Genomic DNA, 16997 nt, shown 5'->3' on the forward strand with positions numbered 1-16997 from the left:
TAAAAATTTTTTTTAATTCATTGTATATATATACACATATATAATGATGTGTATGTATATATATATAGACATATGTATCTTTCTCTCCATTCGTCTGGAGCGTCTGCGAGATCGAAAGATCGCAATTAGTGGGAGTGGTCCCTGAAGAGAGCTCGATGACTTAATTAAATTACGCAAAGAGAGAGAGAGAGAGAGAGAGAGAGAGAGGGACAGAGAATGAGAGAGAGAGAGAAAGAGATATAAAGAGCAAAGGGAGATAGTTATCGTACGGCTATCGTAGTCAGGTTTGAAGAAAGAAATTTGAGAGAACGAGACATCATGGTTAAAGAAAAAGGGTTGAAAAATCTTTAACTGATTCCAATTGAATCAAATGAAGTTTCGATTTCGATCAATATTTTTTTTCTTTCTTTTTTGAAGTGTTCTATCATTCGTAAAACATATGCTTGGTAGTTTGTCCTTGTTGAAAAAAATTAAGAAAAAAACAATAAATAAATAAGAAAATAAAGAATAAAAATCCTTTTTTTTTTGTTGTTGTTCCTACAGAAGAAGAAAAAGAAGAAGAAACGATGGTCTTATCTTCGGGCTATTCGATATCCCGTTTTATATTTCGAGATGGGTCGATACTTCTCTCCGCGACAAGTAACACGGCAAAAGACAATGTAACGCGCGCATATACGGTCTATATTTAACGTCCCGCAGCACTTGGCATACTCTCTTTTAAAATATCCTTACGGAGAAATCGTCAGGGCCCTCCAAGTGATACGACAGTGACGGAAAAATGGAGTCCGGGAAAACGAAGACTTCCGTGGGACAATATCCCCGATTGGAATCATTCTTATACAATGATTTAGTGAAATTATAGTAATTAGAAGTGTAACACGCGCGTGTATGTATATGTGTGTGTGTATGTGAAACGAAGATCCACTATCAATCATTCGATCGTCTTCGTCATTGTCGTTGTCATCGTCGTCATGTATACGACAACATTTTTTTAGTTACTATTTCTACCATTATTGCTAATATGTCTATATTATTCTAACCGTATGCACGCAGCTTCTCCTTCTATACGCTCTCCTCTGTCATCACACGTCGCTGCCTTTTTGGAGCGGCTAAGAAAAATGTGTAATTAAAGCGTGTCCGTATCTATACCTGTACGCAAGTACTATATATATATACATATATACTATATATATATGTGTATATATATACCACCGTCTCTCTCATCGATACGCTTTAACGATTAGAACCAGGTAGATTTCGAAATCAAACACTTTTCTTTCGATAAACATCCTTTCCATGTGAGGTCCGTAACATGTTCTATCGTTACGTTACGACTTTAACACCTATCTCGACGCGCTTCGTCTATGTCCGTTTTGGTTGAAAGAAAGGACGACGAATGGATGATATTATAGACAAAAAAAAATACAAAAAATACAAAATATAAAAAAATAGGAACTAAAACTAGGAAAAGGAGAAAGAAGAAGAAGAAGAAAAAGAGGAGAAGGAGGAGAATGAAGAAAAAGAAATCGAGGCCGAACGGTAAAAGTCTTGGAAGAATGAAGAAGCTGCATTTACCAAGTAAAAACCAAGGTTGACACATCAAATGGCACGCGATACGAATGATAAAACTCGAAACACCGCGACGTATTCACTGATGCTCAACGAACACGCTTTCCTAAGTCTCGCTACTATTGTGTTTGCATGCGTCGAACTGCATACGCTCTGATGCTCCGCTAGTTTCTTTCTCTCTCTCTCATTTTCTCCCTCTCCTTCCTCTTTTTTTTTCTCCCTTTTGTCTAATCTGTCGGTGAATATAACGGAGCGGTTGAGCACGAAGAATCCCGACGGCTCTTTTCCTCCTGCTAATCGACGCTCGTTATCGAGCGATAACGTATGAAACGTAAATCGTACTTTAAAATCATATAAACGAATCCGAAAATACATCTTTTACTATTTGACTATTCTAAGAGAAAGAGAGAGAGAGAAAACGAACAAAAAAAAAAGAAAAAAGAAAACCTTGCTACGTTAGTTCATAACGATTGAATCGTGATAAAATAATCAAAAAAATTCGTGATACAAAAATATTCAAATTATACTTTACGTTGGTGTGGTGGTGTTGGTAGGAAGAAATTCACAATTTTTTCATCGTAGAAAGAAAAAAGGGCGGGAAAATGAGAGAAAATAAAGAAATAAGAGAGATATTCTATCGAGCATTCTATAGATGATTATCAGAACGGGGAGGTGTAATAAATCGGTCGATTGGTTAACTCTCTCCCTCTCTCTCTCTCTCTCTCTCTCTCTCTCTCTCTCTTTCTCTCAAGGGATTCGGCGGGAGGTTTCGCGCGTGCTCGAAACCGCTTTTCTGTTGGGTGGCCGATGGATGATGGACCATAGTAGTTTCGCAAGCGGTAAGCAGCGACATATACACTACTAGAGGCGATAAAAAGAAAATAAAAAAGGAAGAAACGAAAAAGAAAATCCAAAAAAAAAGAAAAGGAACAAATCGGTAGCATTAGTATGTAATAGCGGTTAAAGGATTAAGCGGAGCAACGTACCGTGGCTGTCTCGTTAAAAACTCTTGGCTCTATTAAATTCTTCTCTCTAGGAAGCACTCTCGTCTAAGAATTTCTGAGCGAGGACGAACGAAACGGATCGTACGTCCTCCGTAAGTCTCGGAATATACGTACTACTTTAAAATAGCAACGACACACTTCGCGGACTCCCAACGCGACATCGTGAAGAGATTCTTCGTAGTCTGCTGCTGTTGGTGGATGTTGGTTGTCTCTCTCTCTTTTGCTCTCTCTCTCTTTCTGTTACTCTTTCTCTGTCTAGCTCTCTTTATCTCACTCTCTTTATCTCTCTTCTTCTTTCACTCTTCAATCGTCGTTGGTTGCTGTCGTCGTCGTCGTGTCGTGTCGTGTCGTACACACAGAGACCCTGTGTACGTGCGTTCGTGTTTGGGTACGCGCGCGCAAACGTTTGCTCAGCTCGAGACAGGTGCGGTCGCGGAGGGTAGCCACGCGAGTCTCGGAGGGGCGTCTTCGCGGATTCGAATGCGTGGAAAAGGAAAAGAAGAGATATATATACATATATATGTATGTAGGTATGTATGTATGTATATGTATATGTATATGTATATGTATACGTATATATACCTATATGTATGTTTGTGCGTATATGTGTGCGTACGTATGTCTCTTCTTTTGCACGCGACCGAACACGAACGTGAACCGAACTGGATGAGATGAACGAGACGCCAGAGTAACTGATACCTCCTCTTTCCTCTCCTCTCCTCTTTACTCCTTCTCTTCCTCCTCCTCCTCCACTTCCTCCTCCACTTCTTTCTCCTCCTTCTCTTTTTCTTTTCCTTTCTCGCTTCCGCGTATTCTCGGAACAACCGCCACGCTCAAATCTCTTCCGCTCGCGCGTTCTTCCTTTCCTGCCACCGTCCGTCTCTCTTCTACTTCTTCTTCTATTTAATCCTCTATCTGTAATATTTTCCTCCCTCTCTCTCTCTCTCCTTCTCTGTTCTTCTTTTCTCTATCTATAAAGAGTCACAGATCGCGTTCGTACGATTTATTTCGATAAACCTTCACTTGATCCGGTAAATGAATTTTTGTTTTTTCGATTCATTCATTTCATATTTTCTTCCACGAATAAGAGGACAGTTATCGAAAGGACGGCAAGAAAGAAGGGAAAAAGGATAAGGGAGAAAGAAGCGAGATGATGCCAAAAGGGATTAGATCGCGAAAGGGTAAAAAGTGCAAAGGTTGAAAAGAGAAAGAGAAGAGAAGAGAAGAGAGACGGATCGTCGGCTCTCCCGGGCCTTGTCTCTCCCTTCGATCGAGACCACCCGTGGGATGCTGTCGACTACACTGCGTCGCGCGCGAGAAAGAGAGAGATGCTGTCGACTATGGAAACCTCCTCTCTTCATCCCTCCCCAACTTCCTCCCACCCCATCCCACCCCACCCTATCCCGACCCATCACCCTAGACTACCGTCTACTACTCACTGTTCTCGGACATGCGCGAATCTGCGCGCAACATCCATCTCTTCTTTTTCTATACTTCCCAACTATACTCTCTCTTCCTCTCTTTCTCTCTCTCGTATTTTCATCTCGTCGCATCTACGACGTACAGATACGATCAAGGGTAGTTTCGCGCTCTCGTCCAATCTGTCACACCATGTCGTATCTAACAAATTATTTTTTCTCGTCAATGACACAAGTGGAATAATTCCAAATGAAAATCATCGATATCGTTAATAAGCAATAATAGAAAAAACAATACAAAAGAATCGTGATTGTTTTAAAAGATATAAGTAGAATTTTAATACGATCTATTTCATTGACATAATGGTTGATGTAATATCTTTCTTAAGAATAAGGAAAATTTATATTTTATTGTAATGTCGGCTCTGGTCAATAAAATCGTCGATATGTCGATCATGATTTATTTAATATTTATTTCGTATTTGTACACGCCCTCGGCATGCCACATACAATCAATATAATACAGTCCAATGCAGCCAAGGTAGAAGTAAAATACAAAAAATATATATATATGTATATGTGTGTATATATATATATGTATATATATATATATATATATATATATATATATCTACGTCGTTATTATTGTTACCACGATGTTATAACGCTGAATATGTTATGAATAATAGCTAAGAGTATGATACAAAGACGAGTGCTGGATACGGTAGGACACGTAATTCGGATAGAATATGGTGCGGTTTAACGAATTTTCATCAATTTTTCTCACATGATCAGCCCCTGCTTTTTCCTTTCATCGATCACATTTACGTTTTTTCGTCATTTTCGTCAAACACTAAATGCAAATTTCACTTCTTTCTCAATCGTATTATCGAAAGGAAAAGTAACAAACTTTTTACGTTAATCATTAATAAAATCACAGCGTCAATGTATTCTCGTAAACCGTACTCTCTGTAAATAATATTATTCAGAGAAGAGAATGAACCGACCTTCTTGGCGCGAATAAATCTTGGAAAATTATTAAAGAAAAAAAAAAGAAGAAAAACGAAACAAACAAAACAAAAATAAAATAAAAATCGAAAAAAGAAAACAAAACAAAATTCAATTTGTTCCCAACGAGGATTGCTTTTAAATTAAATACTTCACGCGAGAATTTTTGCACGCTCGTAGAGATCGACGAATGGATTACAAAACAAACAAACAAAAAAGAAGAGAAGCAGAAGAAAGAAAGAAAGAAAGAAAGAAAGAAAGAAAAAAAAGAAAAAGAAAATTATAATTTCTTAAGTATTCGACGGATCATTTTGCGTGTCTTGCTAAATTTTTTTCTTTTTTTCTTCTCTCTCTTTATTTATCTATCCTTATTCGGAAGACCGTCCAATCATTAATAATCCAATGGACAAAGAAAAAAGGAGAAAACATATGGTGTGTCACAGGCAAGTTAATAATTCGATCGAAATGTCGAAATTGTTCGTTTCAAGAAGGTATATTACAAAATTTGTCGTGTCCACTTTCGTATCGTTCGTAACACGAGCGCTTACCACCCTTACGATCTTCAAAAGAGAATTTCATACATATACACATACACACAATCTACTACACAATGTTTAATAGATTACAAACGATGGGCGCTCGTGTTCAAGTTTCTCGTGAGGGATTTCTTAGGAAGGGAAAGGTGGGGAGGGGAGAGGGGTAGGGATGAGAAGTCCCCAAGGAGAGACGAACGATCTGTCCTTTCTCCTATTTGAAAAGATTCGAAGCAATAGAAATATCCGCGAACGGATATACGATGACAATTGATGATAATTTTATCGATTGGTCACTAATCCACGATTTTCGATTTATATATTTTTTTTACTTAAAAAAAAACACACGTACACATATATAGAACGCTTTACACGGGGACACATATACGATCACACGTATACGTACGTACGTTTTTTATTTCGTTGGCTTCAAAAAAAAAGGAAAGAAAAGAAAAGAGAAAAAAATGAAATAAAGGAAGGAAAAACAATACAGGAAGATAAAAAGAGAGGGTGGATATGAACGGGATAGGAAGAAGGAATGGGGATAGTTTATAACGATGCTATGAGAAGAGCATCGTTTTTTTTACATTGGTAGTGGTAGTAGTGTAGCCGGTAAGCGTGTTATTATGGCAGCTTTGCGAGAGTAATCGGGATAGCGACCATCGTCGGAGAAAATGAAAGGACAGGCGACGAGATGGTTGGAGGTGTGTGTGAAGGAAGGAGAAAATAATTGAAAAAAAAGAAACAACAACAAAAAGCTAATCGAACAGCAAAACGATACTAAGTAGGTAATGGATTCGTTAACAACATTTAACGACGATAAATCGGTGTAAATTCGACTAAGTAATCAAAACTCACAGTGCGCGTCGTGCCTATTCTGATTTTTTCTCTCTCTCTCTCTCTTTCTCTTTCTCTCTCTCTCTCTCTCTCTCTCTCTCTCTCTTTCCTTATCTTTCTTCCCCCTTTTTTTTTAATTATTTTCTATATCTTAATTTTGTTGGTAGGATAATTGGAAAGAGAAAAGGAGTGGTAGAGTGGAGATCGAAGTTACTATTATATTTCATTTATATCTTGTCGTGTTGTCATTTATATCTGAAAACGTTAATAATAATAATAATAATCATAATAATAATAATAATAATAATAATAATAATAATAATAATAATAATAATATTAATAATAATAATGATAATAGTAATAATAATGATAATAATAATAATAATAATAATAATAATAATAATAATAATAATAATAATAATAATAATCGTTTTTTTTTACTTTTCTTTTTTACTCTCAAGTTTTAAACACCCTGTTGGCGTTGTTAAATATAATTTTAACGACAAACGCGTAGTACTTTGGAAAATGATCAGACAGACAGATGCACCCGTTTGGCTTTCAACTCTGCTTCTTTTTCTCCTTTTCTTTCTTTCTTTCTTTCTTTCTTTCTTTCTTTTTTTTCTTCTACTGATTAAACGCTATATCTGTTATTTTTATTTCGTTAAATTATTTATTCGGATATTAGATTTATTTACGTATGTTATATCATTTTAATTTCCCTTCGATATCTCTTTTTTTTTTCTTGCGCACTCTTTCTCTCTCACTCTATCACCCTCTCACACCTTCCTTCGATCTTACTTCGTGCGGTACAATTTCGCGATATTGCATTTTCGACTAAGCGAAAGGGAGCTTTACGTCATTGCATTTAATAATCTTTTCGTCCTTTATTTTTTCTCTTTATCTTTTCTCTTTCGCTCTCTTTCGCTTTCGCTCTTTATTTCTGTATTTCTCTTCATCGCCCTCTCTCTCTCTCTCTCTCTCTCTCTCTCTCTCTCTCTCTCTCTCTTTTCTCTTACGAGGAATTTTTTCTATATTATATATTTTATAAAATACATTAGTGTTTACAAACAACGTGGATTAAGAATCGACATTTTGCAGATATCTCCTCGTCTCGCCGCTCAAAATCGAATCGGGACATTCCCATAGTCCGAGATATATGGGTTTTTAAGAAAAGCCTTTTCCCTTTTTTTATTTTTTTCTTCTTCTTTTATCCAAGCTATCTCCGAACAAATGACAGAAAGCGAAGATATTCGAAGACGATTTGTAAAACGATTCGTATATTTGTTTCTCTTATCTTTATTTCATTTTTAATAGACTAGAGGAATATCACCGAACCAAGAGCTACAAATGACCGAGTCAATACGCAAAAAGATCGATCAGAACAAGAAGACTATCTTATGGTACTACATACATATTTACAATGGTTCTCTAGTAAAGAAATTTACTAGAGTTCACCTTTTAAATCTCTCTGCCTTAAGAAGAATCCGAAACATGCACTAGCAGAGTAAGCTTATAGGAAGGCGATTTATATCCGGTGAAAATTTGTCATTCATCCGGTGAACGGCTAATCGAAGAAATCGTTTCTTCTTCGATATGATATAAACTATTCGATTAAATAAATATCCGACCAAAGAAGAAAGTGTACGGATTATTTTATCTGAGAAGCACTGTTGTTGCTTTCGAAGTTCAACAAAAGCACGAAAGTGTATCCGGCACGCATCGTAAGGATACTTTTTTTTTTTTCCTACTTATACGTAAAAGTAGTTTATATTTATTTTGTTTGTTTGTTTATTTTTGTTTGCTTTTTTTCCTTTTTTATTTTCTTTCTTTTTCTCTTTTTTCTTTTCTTTTCTTTTTATAATCCTAAACCTTGCTGGTGCACGTTTCGAATGCATTTTTATTACAGAGGCAAGATCCGCGATCAACGAATTTCTTCCTTTTTTTCTATCCATTGGACACTGACCGAGCCTGCATATAGTTCTTTAATATTATTCTCGCTGTGCTATCGTCGTATGCAAATTTATTCGAGCCGAACATGAAGAAAGTCGTAAAAAGATATATTATTTAAGATACGTATTATATATATATATATATATATATATATATATATATATATACACATATATATATTTATATATGTATATTTCTACTTAAATGTCTTATTTCGCATAGGGATCTTGGGATATCATCGATCGTCGTAATAACGTTTGCGTTTTAAAATATGCAATATGTAATACACTTAGGAAAGTAAAAGGCAGATTTTATTATTTTATCAGACACGAGGGACTCGGTTAGTAGTTTTTCATGAGAGCAGTAACCACACTCGTAAGCGTTTTATCTAACATAGAAAATAATTTATCTAAAAGGTTCATACATTATGCATTAAAAAAATTCCTAAACGAAGTGTTTCTCTTTCTCTTTTTCTTTTTCTTTCTCTCGGTAAACGAGATTCGTAATTACACGAATAGGAACTATTTCGAAGAATTCTAGGCAGCAGGGTATTTCGCTTGTATGTGTGTATACACACACACAAACACATATATATATATATACACACAAAAAAGCGACCCATTAGATTAGAAATGTTGAAAAGTGTCACGTTGAAAATAGATTAAAAGTTCTCGTAGAGTTCTTTTTTTTTGTTTCCTTTTTTTTCTTTCCTACTTCTTCTTTTTTTTAGACTAATTCGTTTAGATAAAGGTTCGATAGATTTCGTTGTAATTCGGCTGTTAAAGGTTTAAAGAGAAGTAAACGCATACTCGTATATTATTCACGACGACCCTCGTTCTTGCTATAGCTTTTCTTCAAGTTCGGAAATGGCGTTTAACGATGAGCTGGCTCGGAGTGATAAATAAGCTTGATAATAGAGAAGTAACGAACGATTATAATGTCAGGACATTTTCGGACCACAATCTCTTGCGAACCTTCGACCTCTCGCGTCCCTACGTATCCCTAAAAAATAAAACAAATAATAATAATAATAATAATAATAATAATAATAAATAATAACAATTATAGGAATAATAATAAAAATTATTGAATATAAAAATAAAGGAGAGACAATCGTTCGATAATAAGAGATAATTTTCTTGTTGTTTTTATCGAAAGTTACCTCAAAATAACTTTCTCCATTAGCATGGAAAGACGACCCTCCGAGTGATTGGCCGGAAGCAACGATTTAAGAAGTTCCCTGATAAGAGCTTCGGTCATTCCTGGAGACGTACGTTCAGCCATTTCAAAGGCACCACGTAGTTCTTCTATCGCGCCACCATTCTTTCCAACGCCACTTCCACCTTCGCCGTTATTGTCTCGCGTGGAATACTGGTGCTTTCGTTGAAGCTTGATCATTTGCGGAAAGGAAGAAGGACAGAAGAAGAAGAAAAAGAGAGAGAGTGAGAGAGAGAGAGAGAGAGAGAAAGAAAGGAAAAAGAAAAAAAGAATGTTATTTGCTGCTTCATTTGATAATAATTTTTATATACTAAAGCTTTCTATTAGAGAGAAAAAAAGAACGCAAGGTTAAAAAAAAAAAAATAAATAAAAAATAAAAAAAGAATTTACCTCTGATAGAAGTGGCAAGACGACAGCCGAGAGAGCAGCACTTCTTGGGTTTTTAAGTTCTTGCGAACTCCTTGGTCGTTGCTGCTTGTCCTCGGCAGATCTATGGTCGACCATTGGTACCACTGGTACGTCCGGTTTACTGTTTCTCTTATCTCTCGTAGCAACGTCCCCTCTTTCTCTACCTTCCCTATCCCGTTCCCTGTCTCTTCCATCCCTATCCCTTTCCCTGCTATCACGTAATTCTTTTGGCTCCCTCAAAGTTGATTCTCTGCTGGAATCGCGAAAGTCTCGTTCGTCTCTCTTCTCTCGCGTGTCGATCGGTGGCGGTGGTGCAGCTTCGTGAGGTCGCAACTGAGAAGAATAATAGTGATTTAAAAACAATATAATGTAATATGATCGATATGAAGGGTATGATATAAAAGAAATAAAATATAGTATAATATTTATTATATTATATTATATTATATTACATTATATTTATTAATATATTATATTATAAAAATATAATGAATATAATACAATTAGATTGCCCTAAAGTTTCTTTCGTTATCCACAGTTAGCTACTTCATCTCACAGTATTTAAAAACGAAAGAAACTTTTCGAACAACTTGGTAAGTCGCAAAGATATATTGAAAAAATATTATTTTTTCTTTTTCTTCTTTCTTTTCTCAAACGATCCAATCGCTATCTCGTACAGTAACCTATGACATTTTCTCTTACCGGCGTTGTGTGCTTGCTTTGTCCGTCACGTAAGGAGTCTCTGGAATCACTTCTGTAATGATTCAACGTCGATTCCTTAGGTGGCGATCGCGAAGCCCCATTCGCGTGAGGTTTCGTTTGTTGATTATGGTTCGAAGACCTATGATTCAGTGTGTGAGTCACGGTCAACGAGGTAGGTTGCTCGTCCAGTGGCAACATAGGTACTACGGATCCTTTAACTCCGTGTGGACCCTTCACCGTCATTATCCATGGCTCGTCCATGTCGCTATCTTGCTTAGATTCCTCCCTATTAATAAAACAAAATAAAAGATTTTAAACGATCGATGCGTATAATTAATTACAAATTAACGTTGGTGAAAAAGAAAGAAAGAAAAAAGAAAAAAAAAGAAAAATCATCTCCTACCGATAGTGTGAACACCGATCTCTCTCTTTACGAATACATCAAAATCTATGAATTTAATTTTACGATCTACGAATTTGATCGTAATGATCGACAAGAAAATTTCTTTAAGATTACGATCTTGAAATAACGTACGTACACGATATATGTAACGATCGTTACTCACGAGTCTGAATTCTCGCTCTCCGTCTCGGACTCCTCGCTTCGTTGTGACTTCCACTTCTTGTACCTGTCGATCAGGTCGATCAAGTACGAGTTCTTCTTCGCTTTCCTTATAAACTGGAACTTTAAAAGCTCCTTCGCCGTCGGCCTCTATATAAGGTAAGGACAAAGATCAAATGAAAACTCACAAATTACGAATTAACGAGATAGATTTCTTTATAGATTCAATGGAAATCAACGTACATACATAACATTTGTTAACGAATCGAACGTTAGTTGCTTCATGACTTGTCGTAGAATGAAATGAAAAATCTTGACAATGTTATAACAAGAGAAGGGGATAAAGGGAGGGAACGTCTTTGAGAAAATTGTTAAAAGGAAGAAATCGTAATTCGTCACGAAATTAAGATCGTCTCGAGTACACCAGTTCCAAGAGAAATTGAATCTTCCCCCTTCTTTCCGTTCGATACGTTCGCTTTAATTTCGTTTCGACGGTGATCTTTTAACCGTGAGGAATCCACTCTTTTTTTATTTTTCTTTTTTTTTTTTTTTCTTTTTTACTTACGGTCGAATCTTTCTTCCTTACTTCCTTTCTCTCAATTTTGTTCTTTTTTTATTTTACTTTACTCTTCAAAAGTTGTTTCAAATTAAATTAGCAATATCATTCTACATTAATAATAAAAAAAAAGAATGGATCATTTCAACGAAATATACTCTTAAAAAATATCCGAGTCAATATCATCATTTTTTGATATTTTTACAAAATGTTTTACAAAAATTTTGTTTAATAAAAAATAATGAGTATTCGTTTCTTGGGAAAATCTCTTTTCTCCTCTTTTACTTTTTCTTTTAATATATACATATATACAATAATCGTAAAGATCTTATCCCGTCAATTTTATTCGAATTTACACTAGTGCGCTTTGAACACTTTCAAGTTCAACTGCCGTGAAAGGGCTTTTCGTCAAAAGAAAACGTGCATACGAGGCAGACCTTTTGGACAATTAAGACGAACAGTCAGTCAATTGCAACTTACGTTCTCGGGATCCTTATTTAAGCACGCCTCGACGAACTCTTTGAACTGTTTCGTGTAATTCCCAGTTAACTGAGGTGGATTGTTCTTCGGTATGAGGAAAAGGACCCTCATGGGATGTAGCTCGCTATTAGGAGGCTCTCCTTTCGCCAGTTCGATCGCCGTAATGCCGAGGGACCAAATGTCAGCCTGCGAGGAAGAAGAAAAGCTTCTTTACTCTTGTCCGACGTTAGTTCTTCGAGGTGTTAACGAAGCGTTAACGACAAAGCGGTCGTAATTCGCAGTGTTTCGTGGAAATAACGGGATAAGCGTTTAAACGCTATAGTTTTGCGTTCGATCGAGAGATCGATCGTAAGGAATCCGATGAGTCTTATCATTGAATGGAGCAAAAGAAAATAATAAATAATATTATCGTAACATCATCTTTTAAATATTCCAAAATTATTAAGTAAACAAATAAACATATAGATACAGATTTACGTATATGCATCGCGATTAACTTACTTTAGAATCATAAGCAGATTGCTTGATAACTTCTGGTGCCATCCAAAAAGGAGTACCGACGAAAGTGTTACGTTTGCTCGTAGTATTAGTAAGTTGGCCAGCAACACCAAAATCCGCCAATTTCACGTCGCCCATTTCGCTCAGCAAAACGTTCGCCGCTGAAATTGGGATAAAACTTTGAATTATGTCGATACGTAGATTTCGAAAGAGGAAGAAAAAGAAAAAGAAGATGATTTTTCTTTCTCTCTTCGTCGTTCTCTTTCTAACTCTATCTCATCTCTTTTTCTCTTCTTCTTCTTCTTCTTCTTCTTCTTCTTCTTCTGATATTATGAAAATACTGAGAAACTCTTCCACGAATAGGTAATAAATATAACCGAGGGATAATGTACGAATTTACCATGCTTATCTCACGACGAAAAATATTTACCTTTTATGTCACGATGAAGCTTACGTTCGCTGTGAAGATAATCCAGTCCTTTTAGTACCTCGCGCAATATTACCGCAATGTGCATTTCTTCGAAGCTGCCGGCCTTCATCAAGTCGAGAGCCGAACCGCCACCCAAGTACTCCATGATAATCCATAGTTTCGTACCCTGAAAGGAAATAATTCGTCAAGATGGGAAAAAGAGATTTTCTACTTACATAACACTTTAGGTATTAATTCTACGTTAATAAAATCCAACGAGCGCGTTTCTTAATATCTCCTTTCTTTCTTTTGTCTTTCTTTATTTTTCTTAAATTGTATACATTTCTGTACTATCGGATATCGTGATTTTGAATAAATTTGTTTCGTAATGAATAACGACGCGTAAATGGAAATATTTATGGCACAGATATATCTACAATTTCGAAGAGTGATCGATCATCATAATAATCAATTATACTCGATAAACTAAAGTCATTAGTTCGTACAATATTTCAAATACATATACGATAGCCTCTAACTAAATCATTCTCGTGAACAACCAAGAACCAATCACGAGAAAATCTTTTACAAAATTGATCACTTTCCTTTTTGACGTTTATCGACTTTTGACGTATGACCGTAGTTATCACTTCGCAAGCCCCATTAAAAATTTAACCTGAGAAACGCTTTCGGACGATAACGTCAATTAACAGTAACGTTCGTATTTGGAACTTTATTTTCGAGCCGACCTTCCTTCTAATACATATTTAATGTAGATATATGTAAGTCGTATTGCGGGTTGAGTAAAACCTTGTCTAAGAATTATCTCGATCTTACGTAAGAAGTTTATTCACTTTATCTGAATTTTTAATAGTCACGAATTAGATTAAAGAAAAAAAAAATGTTAGATATTTGAAAAAACGAGTAAAACGTACGACTTTCTTTTTTTCTTAATTTTTTTTTCACATTTTTTCTTTTCTCTTCTTTTTTTTTTTTAATCGGACGCTCCAAGGAACCCCTCGATAATTCTCGATCGATAGATTTCATTCGAGCGGAAAATAAGGAAAATGATAAAAAAGCTTTTTCGTTTTCTCAAACCTACGTAAATTTTTTAAAAAGGGCATCGTCGACCCGAAACTTTTTTTTCTTCTCTCTCTCTTTCTCTCTTATGCTTTGCGATGCGATAAATATGCGATAATTCTCGACGATGATGAAGATTCGACGCTTTAACACCTTGTATTCCAATGTTTTACGGGACGTTACACTTTTATAATTATATCCGACATCGATGACCAATCAGTGTACCTTCGTCCTTGTCGACACCGGCAAGATGACAGGGTGTAACAACGAGAGAACGGTCAAGTCTTACGGATTATCTGATAAATCTTATCTTCATATAGGATGGTACATACTATAGATGATACCACACAACGATGATGATATCGTCGATGAATTATCGCTCGTTAATAATCGCTCGGATCGAGTCAATGGTTCGTACAAGGATACTCAGGATCTTCGCACTTTGATCACTGAACATTGTTTTATATATACATATATATAAATATATAGATAGCAGATTTATTCGAAATACGTGAGCACGATTTAAACTAAATCTTAATTGCGATAGAAAAGCAATATCTTTAGATTGAAAATAAAATAAAATAAAATGAAAAACTTCGTTCTAAAGAGATCGTAAAAACGTTTGACGAGACTATATATATGTGTGTATGTGTGTGTGTGAACATATATATGTATGTATGCATGTATGTATACTCGTCGTCATTGGAATGTTAGCCACGTTTCAAATTTTTTTCTCTCTCTTTCTTTCTCTCTCTCTATCTTTTACGAAAAGATACAAAATCCTTTTCGCAAATCCTACTAAGTCTAAGTGACGAATCCTCGGACGACGAAAGGACGACGACGTAAGATGCATTCAAGATCGGTAGGACTAGGAAGTGGGTAGGTTACGTTCACTCACAAAATGACATCATCTATCATGCGGATCTCGGTAAGTAGAAGGGGTAGATTTTCAAGTATGATACGCTGGTTGCGTACGTTCTCATAGTTTATTCTCTTACACCTACTTCTACTGGAATGTAGGTGGCTGTCGTCTAAGATGACGTCTACATTTACGACGACGACGACGACGACGACGATGACGATAAGGACGAAGAGGACGACGTCTACGTCGTCGACTTAACTAGCTAGCTATCTAGCTAGCTAACTTACAAAGGTTCATTGAACCACTTCTCGAATATCCACTCTTCCTCTCCGAGAAGGAAAGACCGCTTCAAGTTGGTTCACGCACCCCTATGCTCCTTCAAGAAATATACGTTGTAACAGAAGAGGTAAAAGAAAGACGTGGTGGAGGCGCGGAACGCATTGCTAAGATCAGAGACCTCGATGAAACCGCAAATCATGTTTCTCTTCTTACTGCAGATATGTACCTTACCTTACCTACCTTACCTACCTACCTACTTACCAACCTACCTAGCTACCTACCCATCTATCTACCTACTGTATATACTATTTTGAAATGACACGTTTACGGTTAGAAATATATTTATATTTGAAAAGAGAGAGAAAGAGAAGAACCAAGAAAAAGATAAATAATTCATGAAAATTACTCGCGATTAAAATTCCAAGCAATATTTTCTATCCTAATTCGATCGAGGATCCTCCATCACTTTTTCCAAGTATCATTACACGGTTTTCTTTACTGAATTTCAACAGATTGAAATGCATCGTTATTATTTTCTCTTTCTGCTTTTCCTTCTTCTTCTTCTTATTTTCTATTGCAAAGATAAGTCTCTCTCGAAGAAATGATTCACATTGTACGGGGGTAAGGGAAAGAGATGTCAAAAAGCAGATGGTTAGCGAAGAGATAGAGAGAGAGAGAGAGAGAGAGAGAGAGAGAGAGAGAGAGAGAGAGAGAGAGAGAGAGAGAGAGAGAGAGAGAGAGAGAGAGTAAGAGAAGGGAAACAAAAAAGAGGAAACAAAAACGAAGACAAAAAAAAAATAAAAAACATAGACAAAACCGTTCAACGACCGGATGATTAATGATGCGCTGATTTTGTTTTTCTCGTTGGACGAAGCCACGTCCTTTTGTTCGTCCGTTTCGCAAAATGGCAGGAGTGCCGTTGGCAGTGATGGACGACGCGACGGAATTAATCTTGGCTCTACGTTATTCCAAAGGTTCGTTTCAAAGCCGTATGTGTTTGTACGGGTCTAGGTACATGCGTATCTCATACCTCTCCTTCAACTCTCATCCTCTTCTTACCCACCACCCCTCCCCCCCGTTCATATTTTTTCGTTCTGTCCTTTTTTCCAGCTTTACTTTTTCTTTTTTCTCTCTCTTTTTTCAATCTATTTGCGGGTCACCAACACCACCGGCAGAAGTACAATTTGGTACCGTTGAAACTCTAAATTAAATATCGATGGATCCTATCGGTAGATCCAAATGGTTTTCGATTGAGGGAAAAAAAAAGAAAAAGCTCAGCTTGCGGTCCCCGCAACGATAGTTTTTCCATTAGGACTGTTCGATTCAGTCGGAACGATGCATGTTTTTGCAATTAGAGGAAATAATGAATTATTAGAAAAATCTTAAGCGAGAGCTACTTTTGGTTTGTTTCTTATTTATAACGTACAATTTAAATAAGGAGAGTATTTTTTTTTTTTTTCTTTTAATTTCTTTCTTCATTTTTCTTTATCTTTTTTGTCTTCTTTTTTTTTTTCATGTATGTACTCCTATCCTATATATCGAACAGTCCGATGAATCTCTAATTTTCAATGATCGATTTCGTAAAATGAATCTAATTATAATCGTAACCGACAAGAAACTGCTA

General features: G+C 36.1%; 2 protein-coding genes and 1 long non-coding RNA gene across 14 annotated transcripts in view; 1 reads left to right on the forward strand and 2 right to left on the reverse strand.

The window, feature by feature from the left end:
- LOC127069604 (uncharacterized) overlaps window positions 1-3910 on the reverse strand; it is a 41697-nt gene extending 37787 nt beyond the window's left edge. The window contains exons 1-2 of one of the 6 annotated variants that reach the window (XM_051006801.1): window positions 3156-3910; window positions 2848-3039 (exon numbers count right to left, since the gene is read on the reverse strand). The gene's annotated coding sequence lies outside the window, so the exon portion shown is untranslated. Of the gene's footprint in view, window positions 1-1575; window positions 2525-2555; window positions 3040-3155 lie in introns of those variants that run through there. The other 5 variants (XM_051006793.1, XM_051006784.1, XM_051006823.1 and 2 more) reach the window with 5 other exon arrangements.
- A 530-nt stretch (window positions 3911-4440) lies between these two features.
- LOC127069673 (serine/threonine-protein kinase 25) overlaps window positions 4441-16997 on the reverse strand; it is a 96161-nt gene continuing 83604 nt past the window's right edge. For all 7 annotated transcript variants that reach the window (XM_051006975.1, XM_051006965.1, XM_051006993.1 and 4 more), the window contains 8 exons: window positions 13174-13339; window positions 12747-12904; window positions 12246-12431; window positions 11214-11359; window positions 10648-10933; window positions 9928-10278; window positions 9482-9708; window positions 4441-9321 (listed from right to left, as the gene is read on the reverse strand). In XM_051006975.1, coding sequence (XP_050862932.1) covers window positions 9312-9321; window positions 9482-9708; window positions 9928-10278; window positions 10648-10933; window positions 11214-11359; window positions 12246-12431; window positions 12747-12904; window positions 13174-13339 — 1530 coding nt within the window. In that variant the 3' untranslated portion in view covers window positions 4441-9311. The remainder of the gene's footprint in view (window positions 9322-9481; window positions 9709-9927; window positions 10279-10647; window positions 10934-11213; window positions 11360-12245; window positions 12432-12746; window positions 12905-13173; window positions 13340-16997) is intronic.
- LOC127069786 (uncharacterized) overlaps window positions 14895-16997 on the forward strand; it is a 4481-nt gene continuing 2378 nt past the window's right edge. Inside the window, exon 1 of the long non-coding RNA XR_007783723.1 lies at window positions 14895-16997. This exon is cut by the window's right edge and continues 1088 nt beyond it. This is a non-coding gene — a long non-coding RNA (uncharacterized LOC127069786).

The sequence above is a fragment of the Vespula vulgaris genome, chromosome 1 (genome assembly GCF_905475345.1).
Source record: "Vespula vulgaris chromosome 1, iyVesVulg1.1, whole genome shotgun sequence".
Taxonomy (NCBI): domain Eukaryota; kingdom Metazoa; phylum Arthropoda; class Insecta; order Hymenoptera; family Vespidae; genus Vespula; species Vespula vulgaris.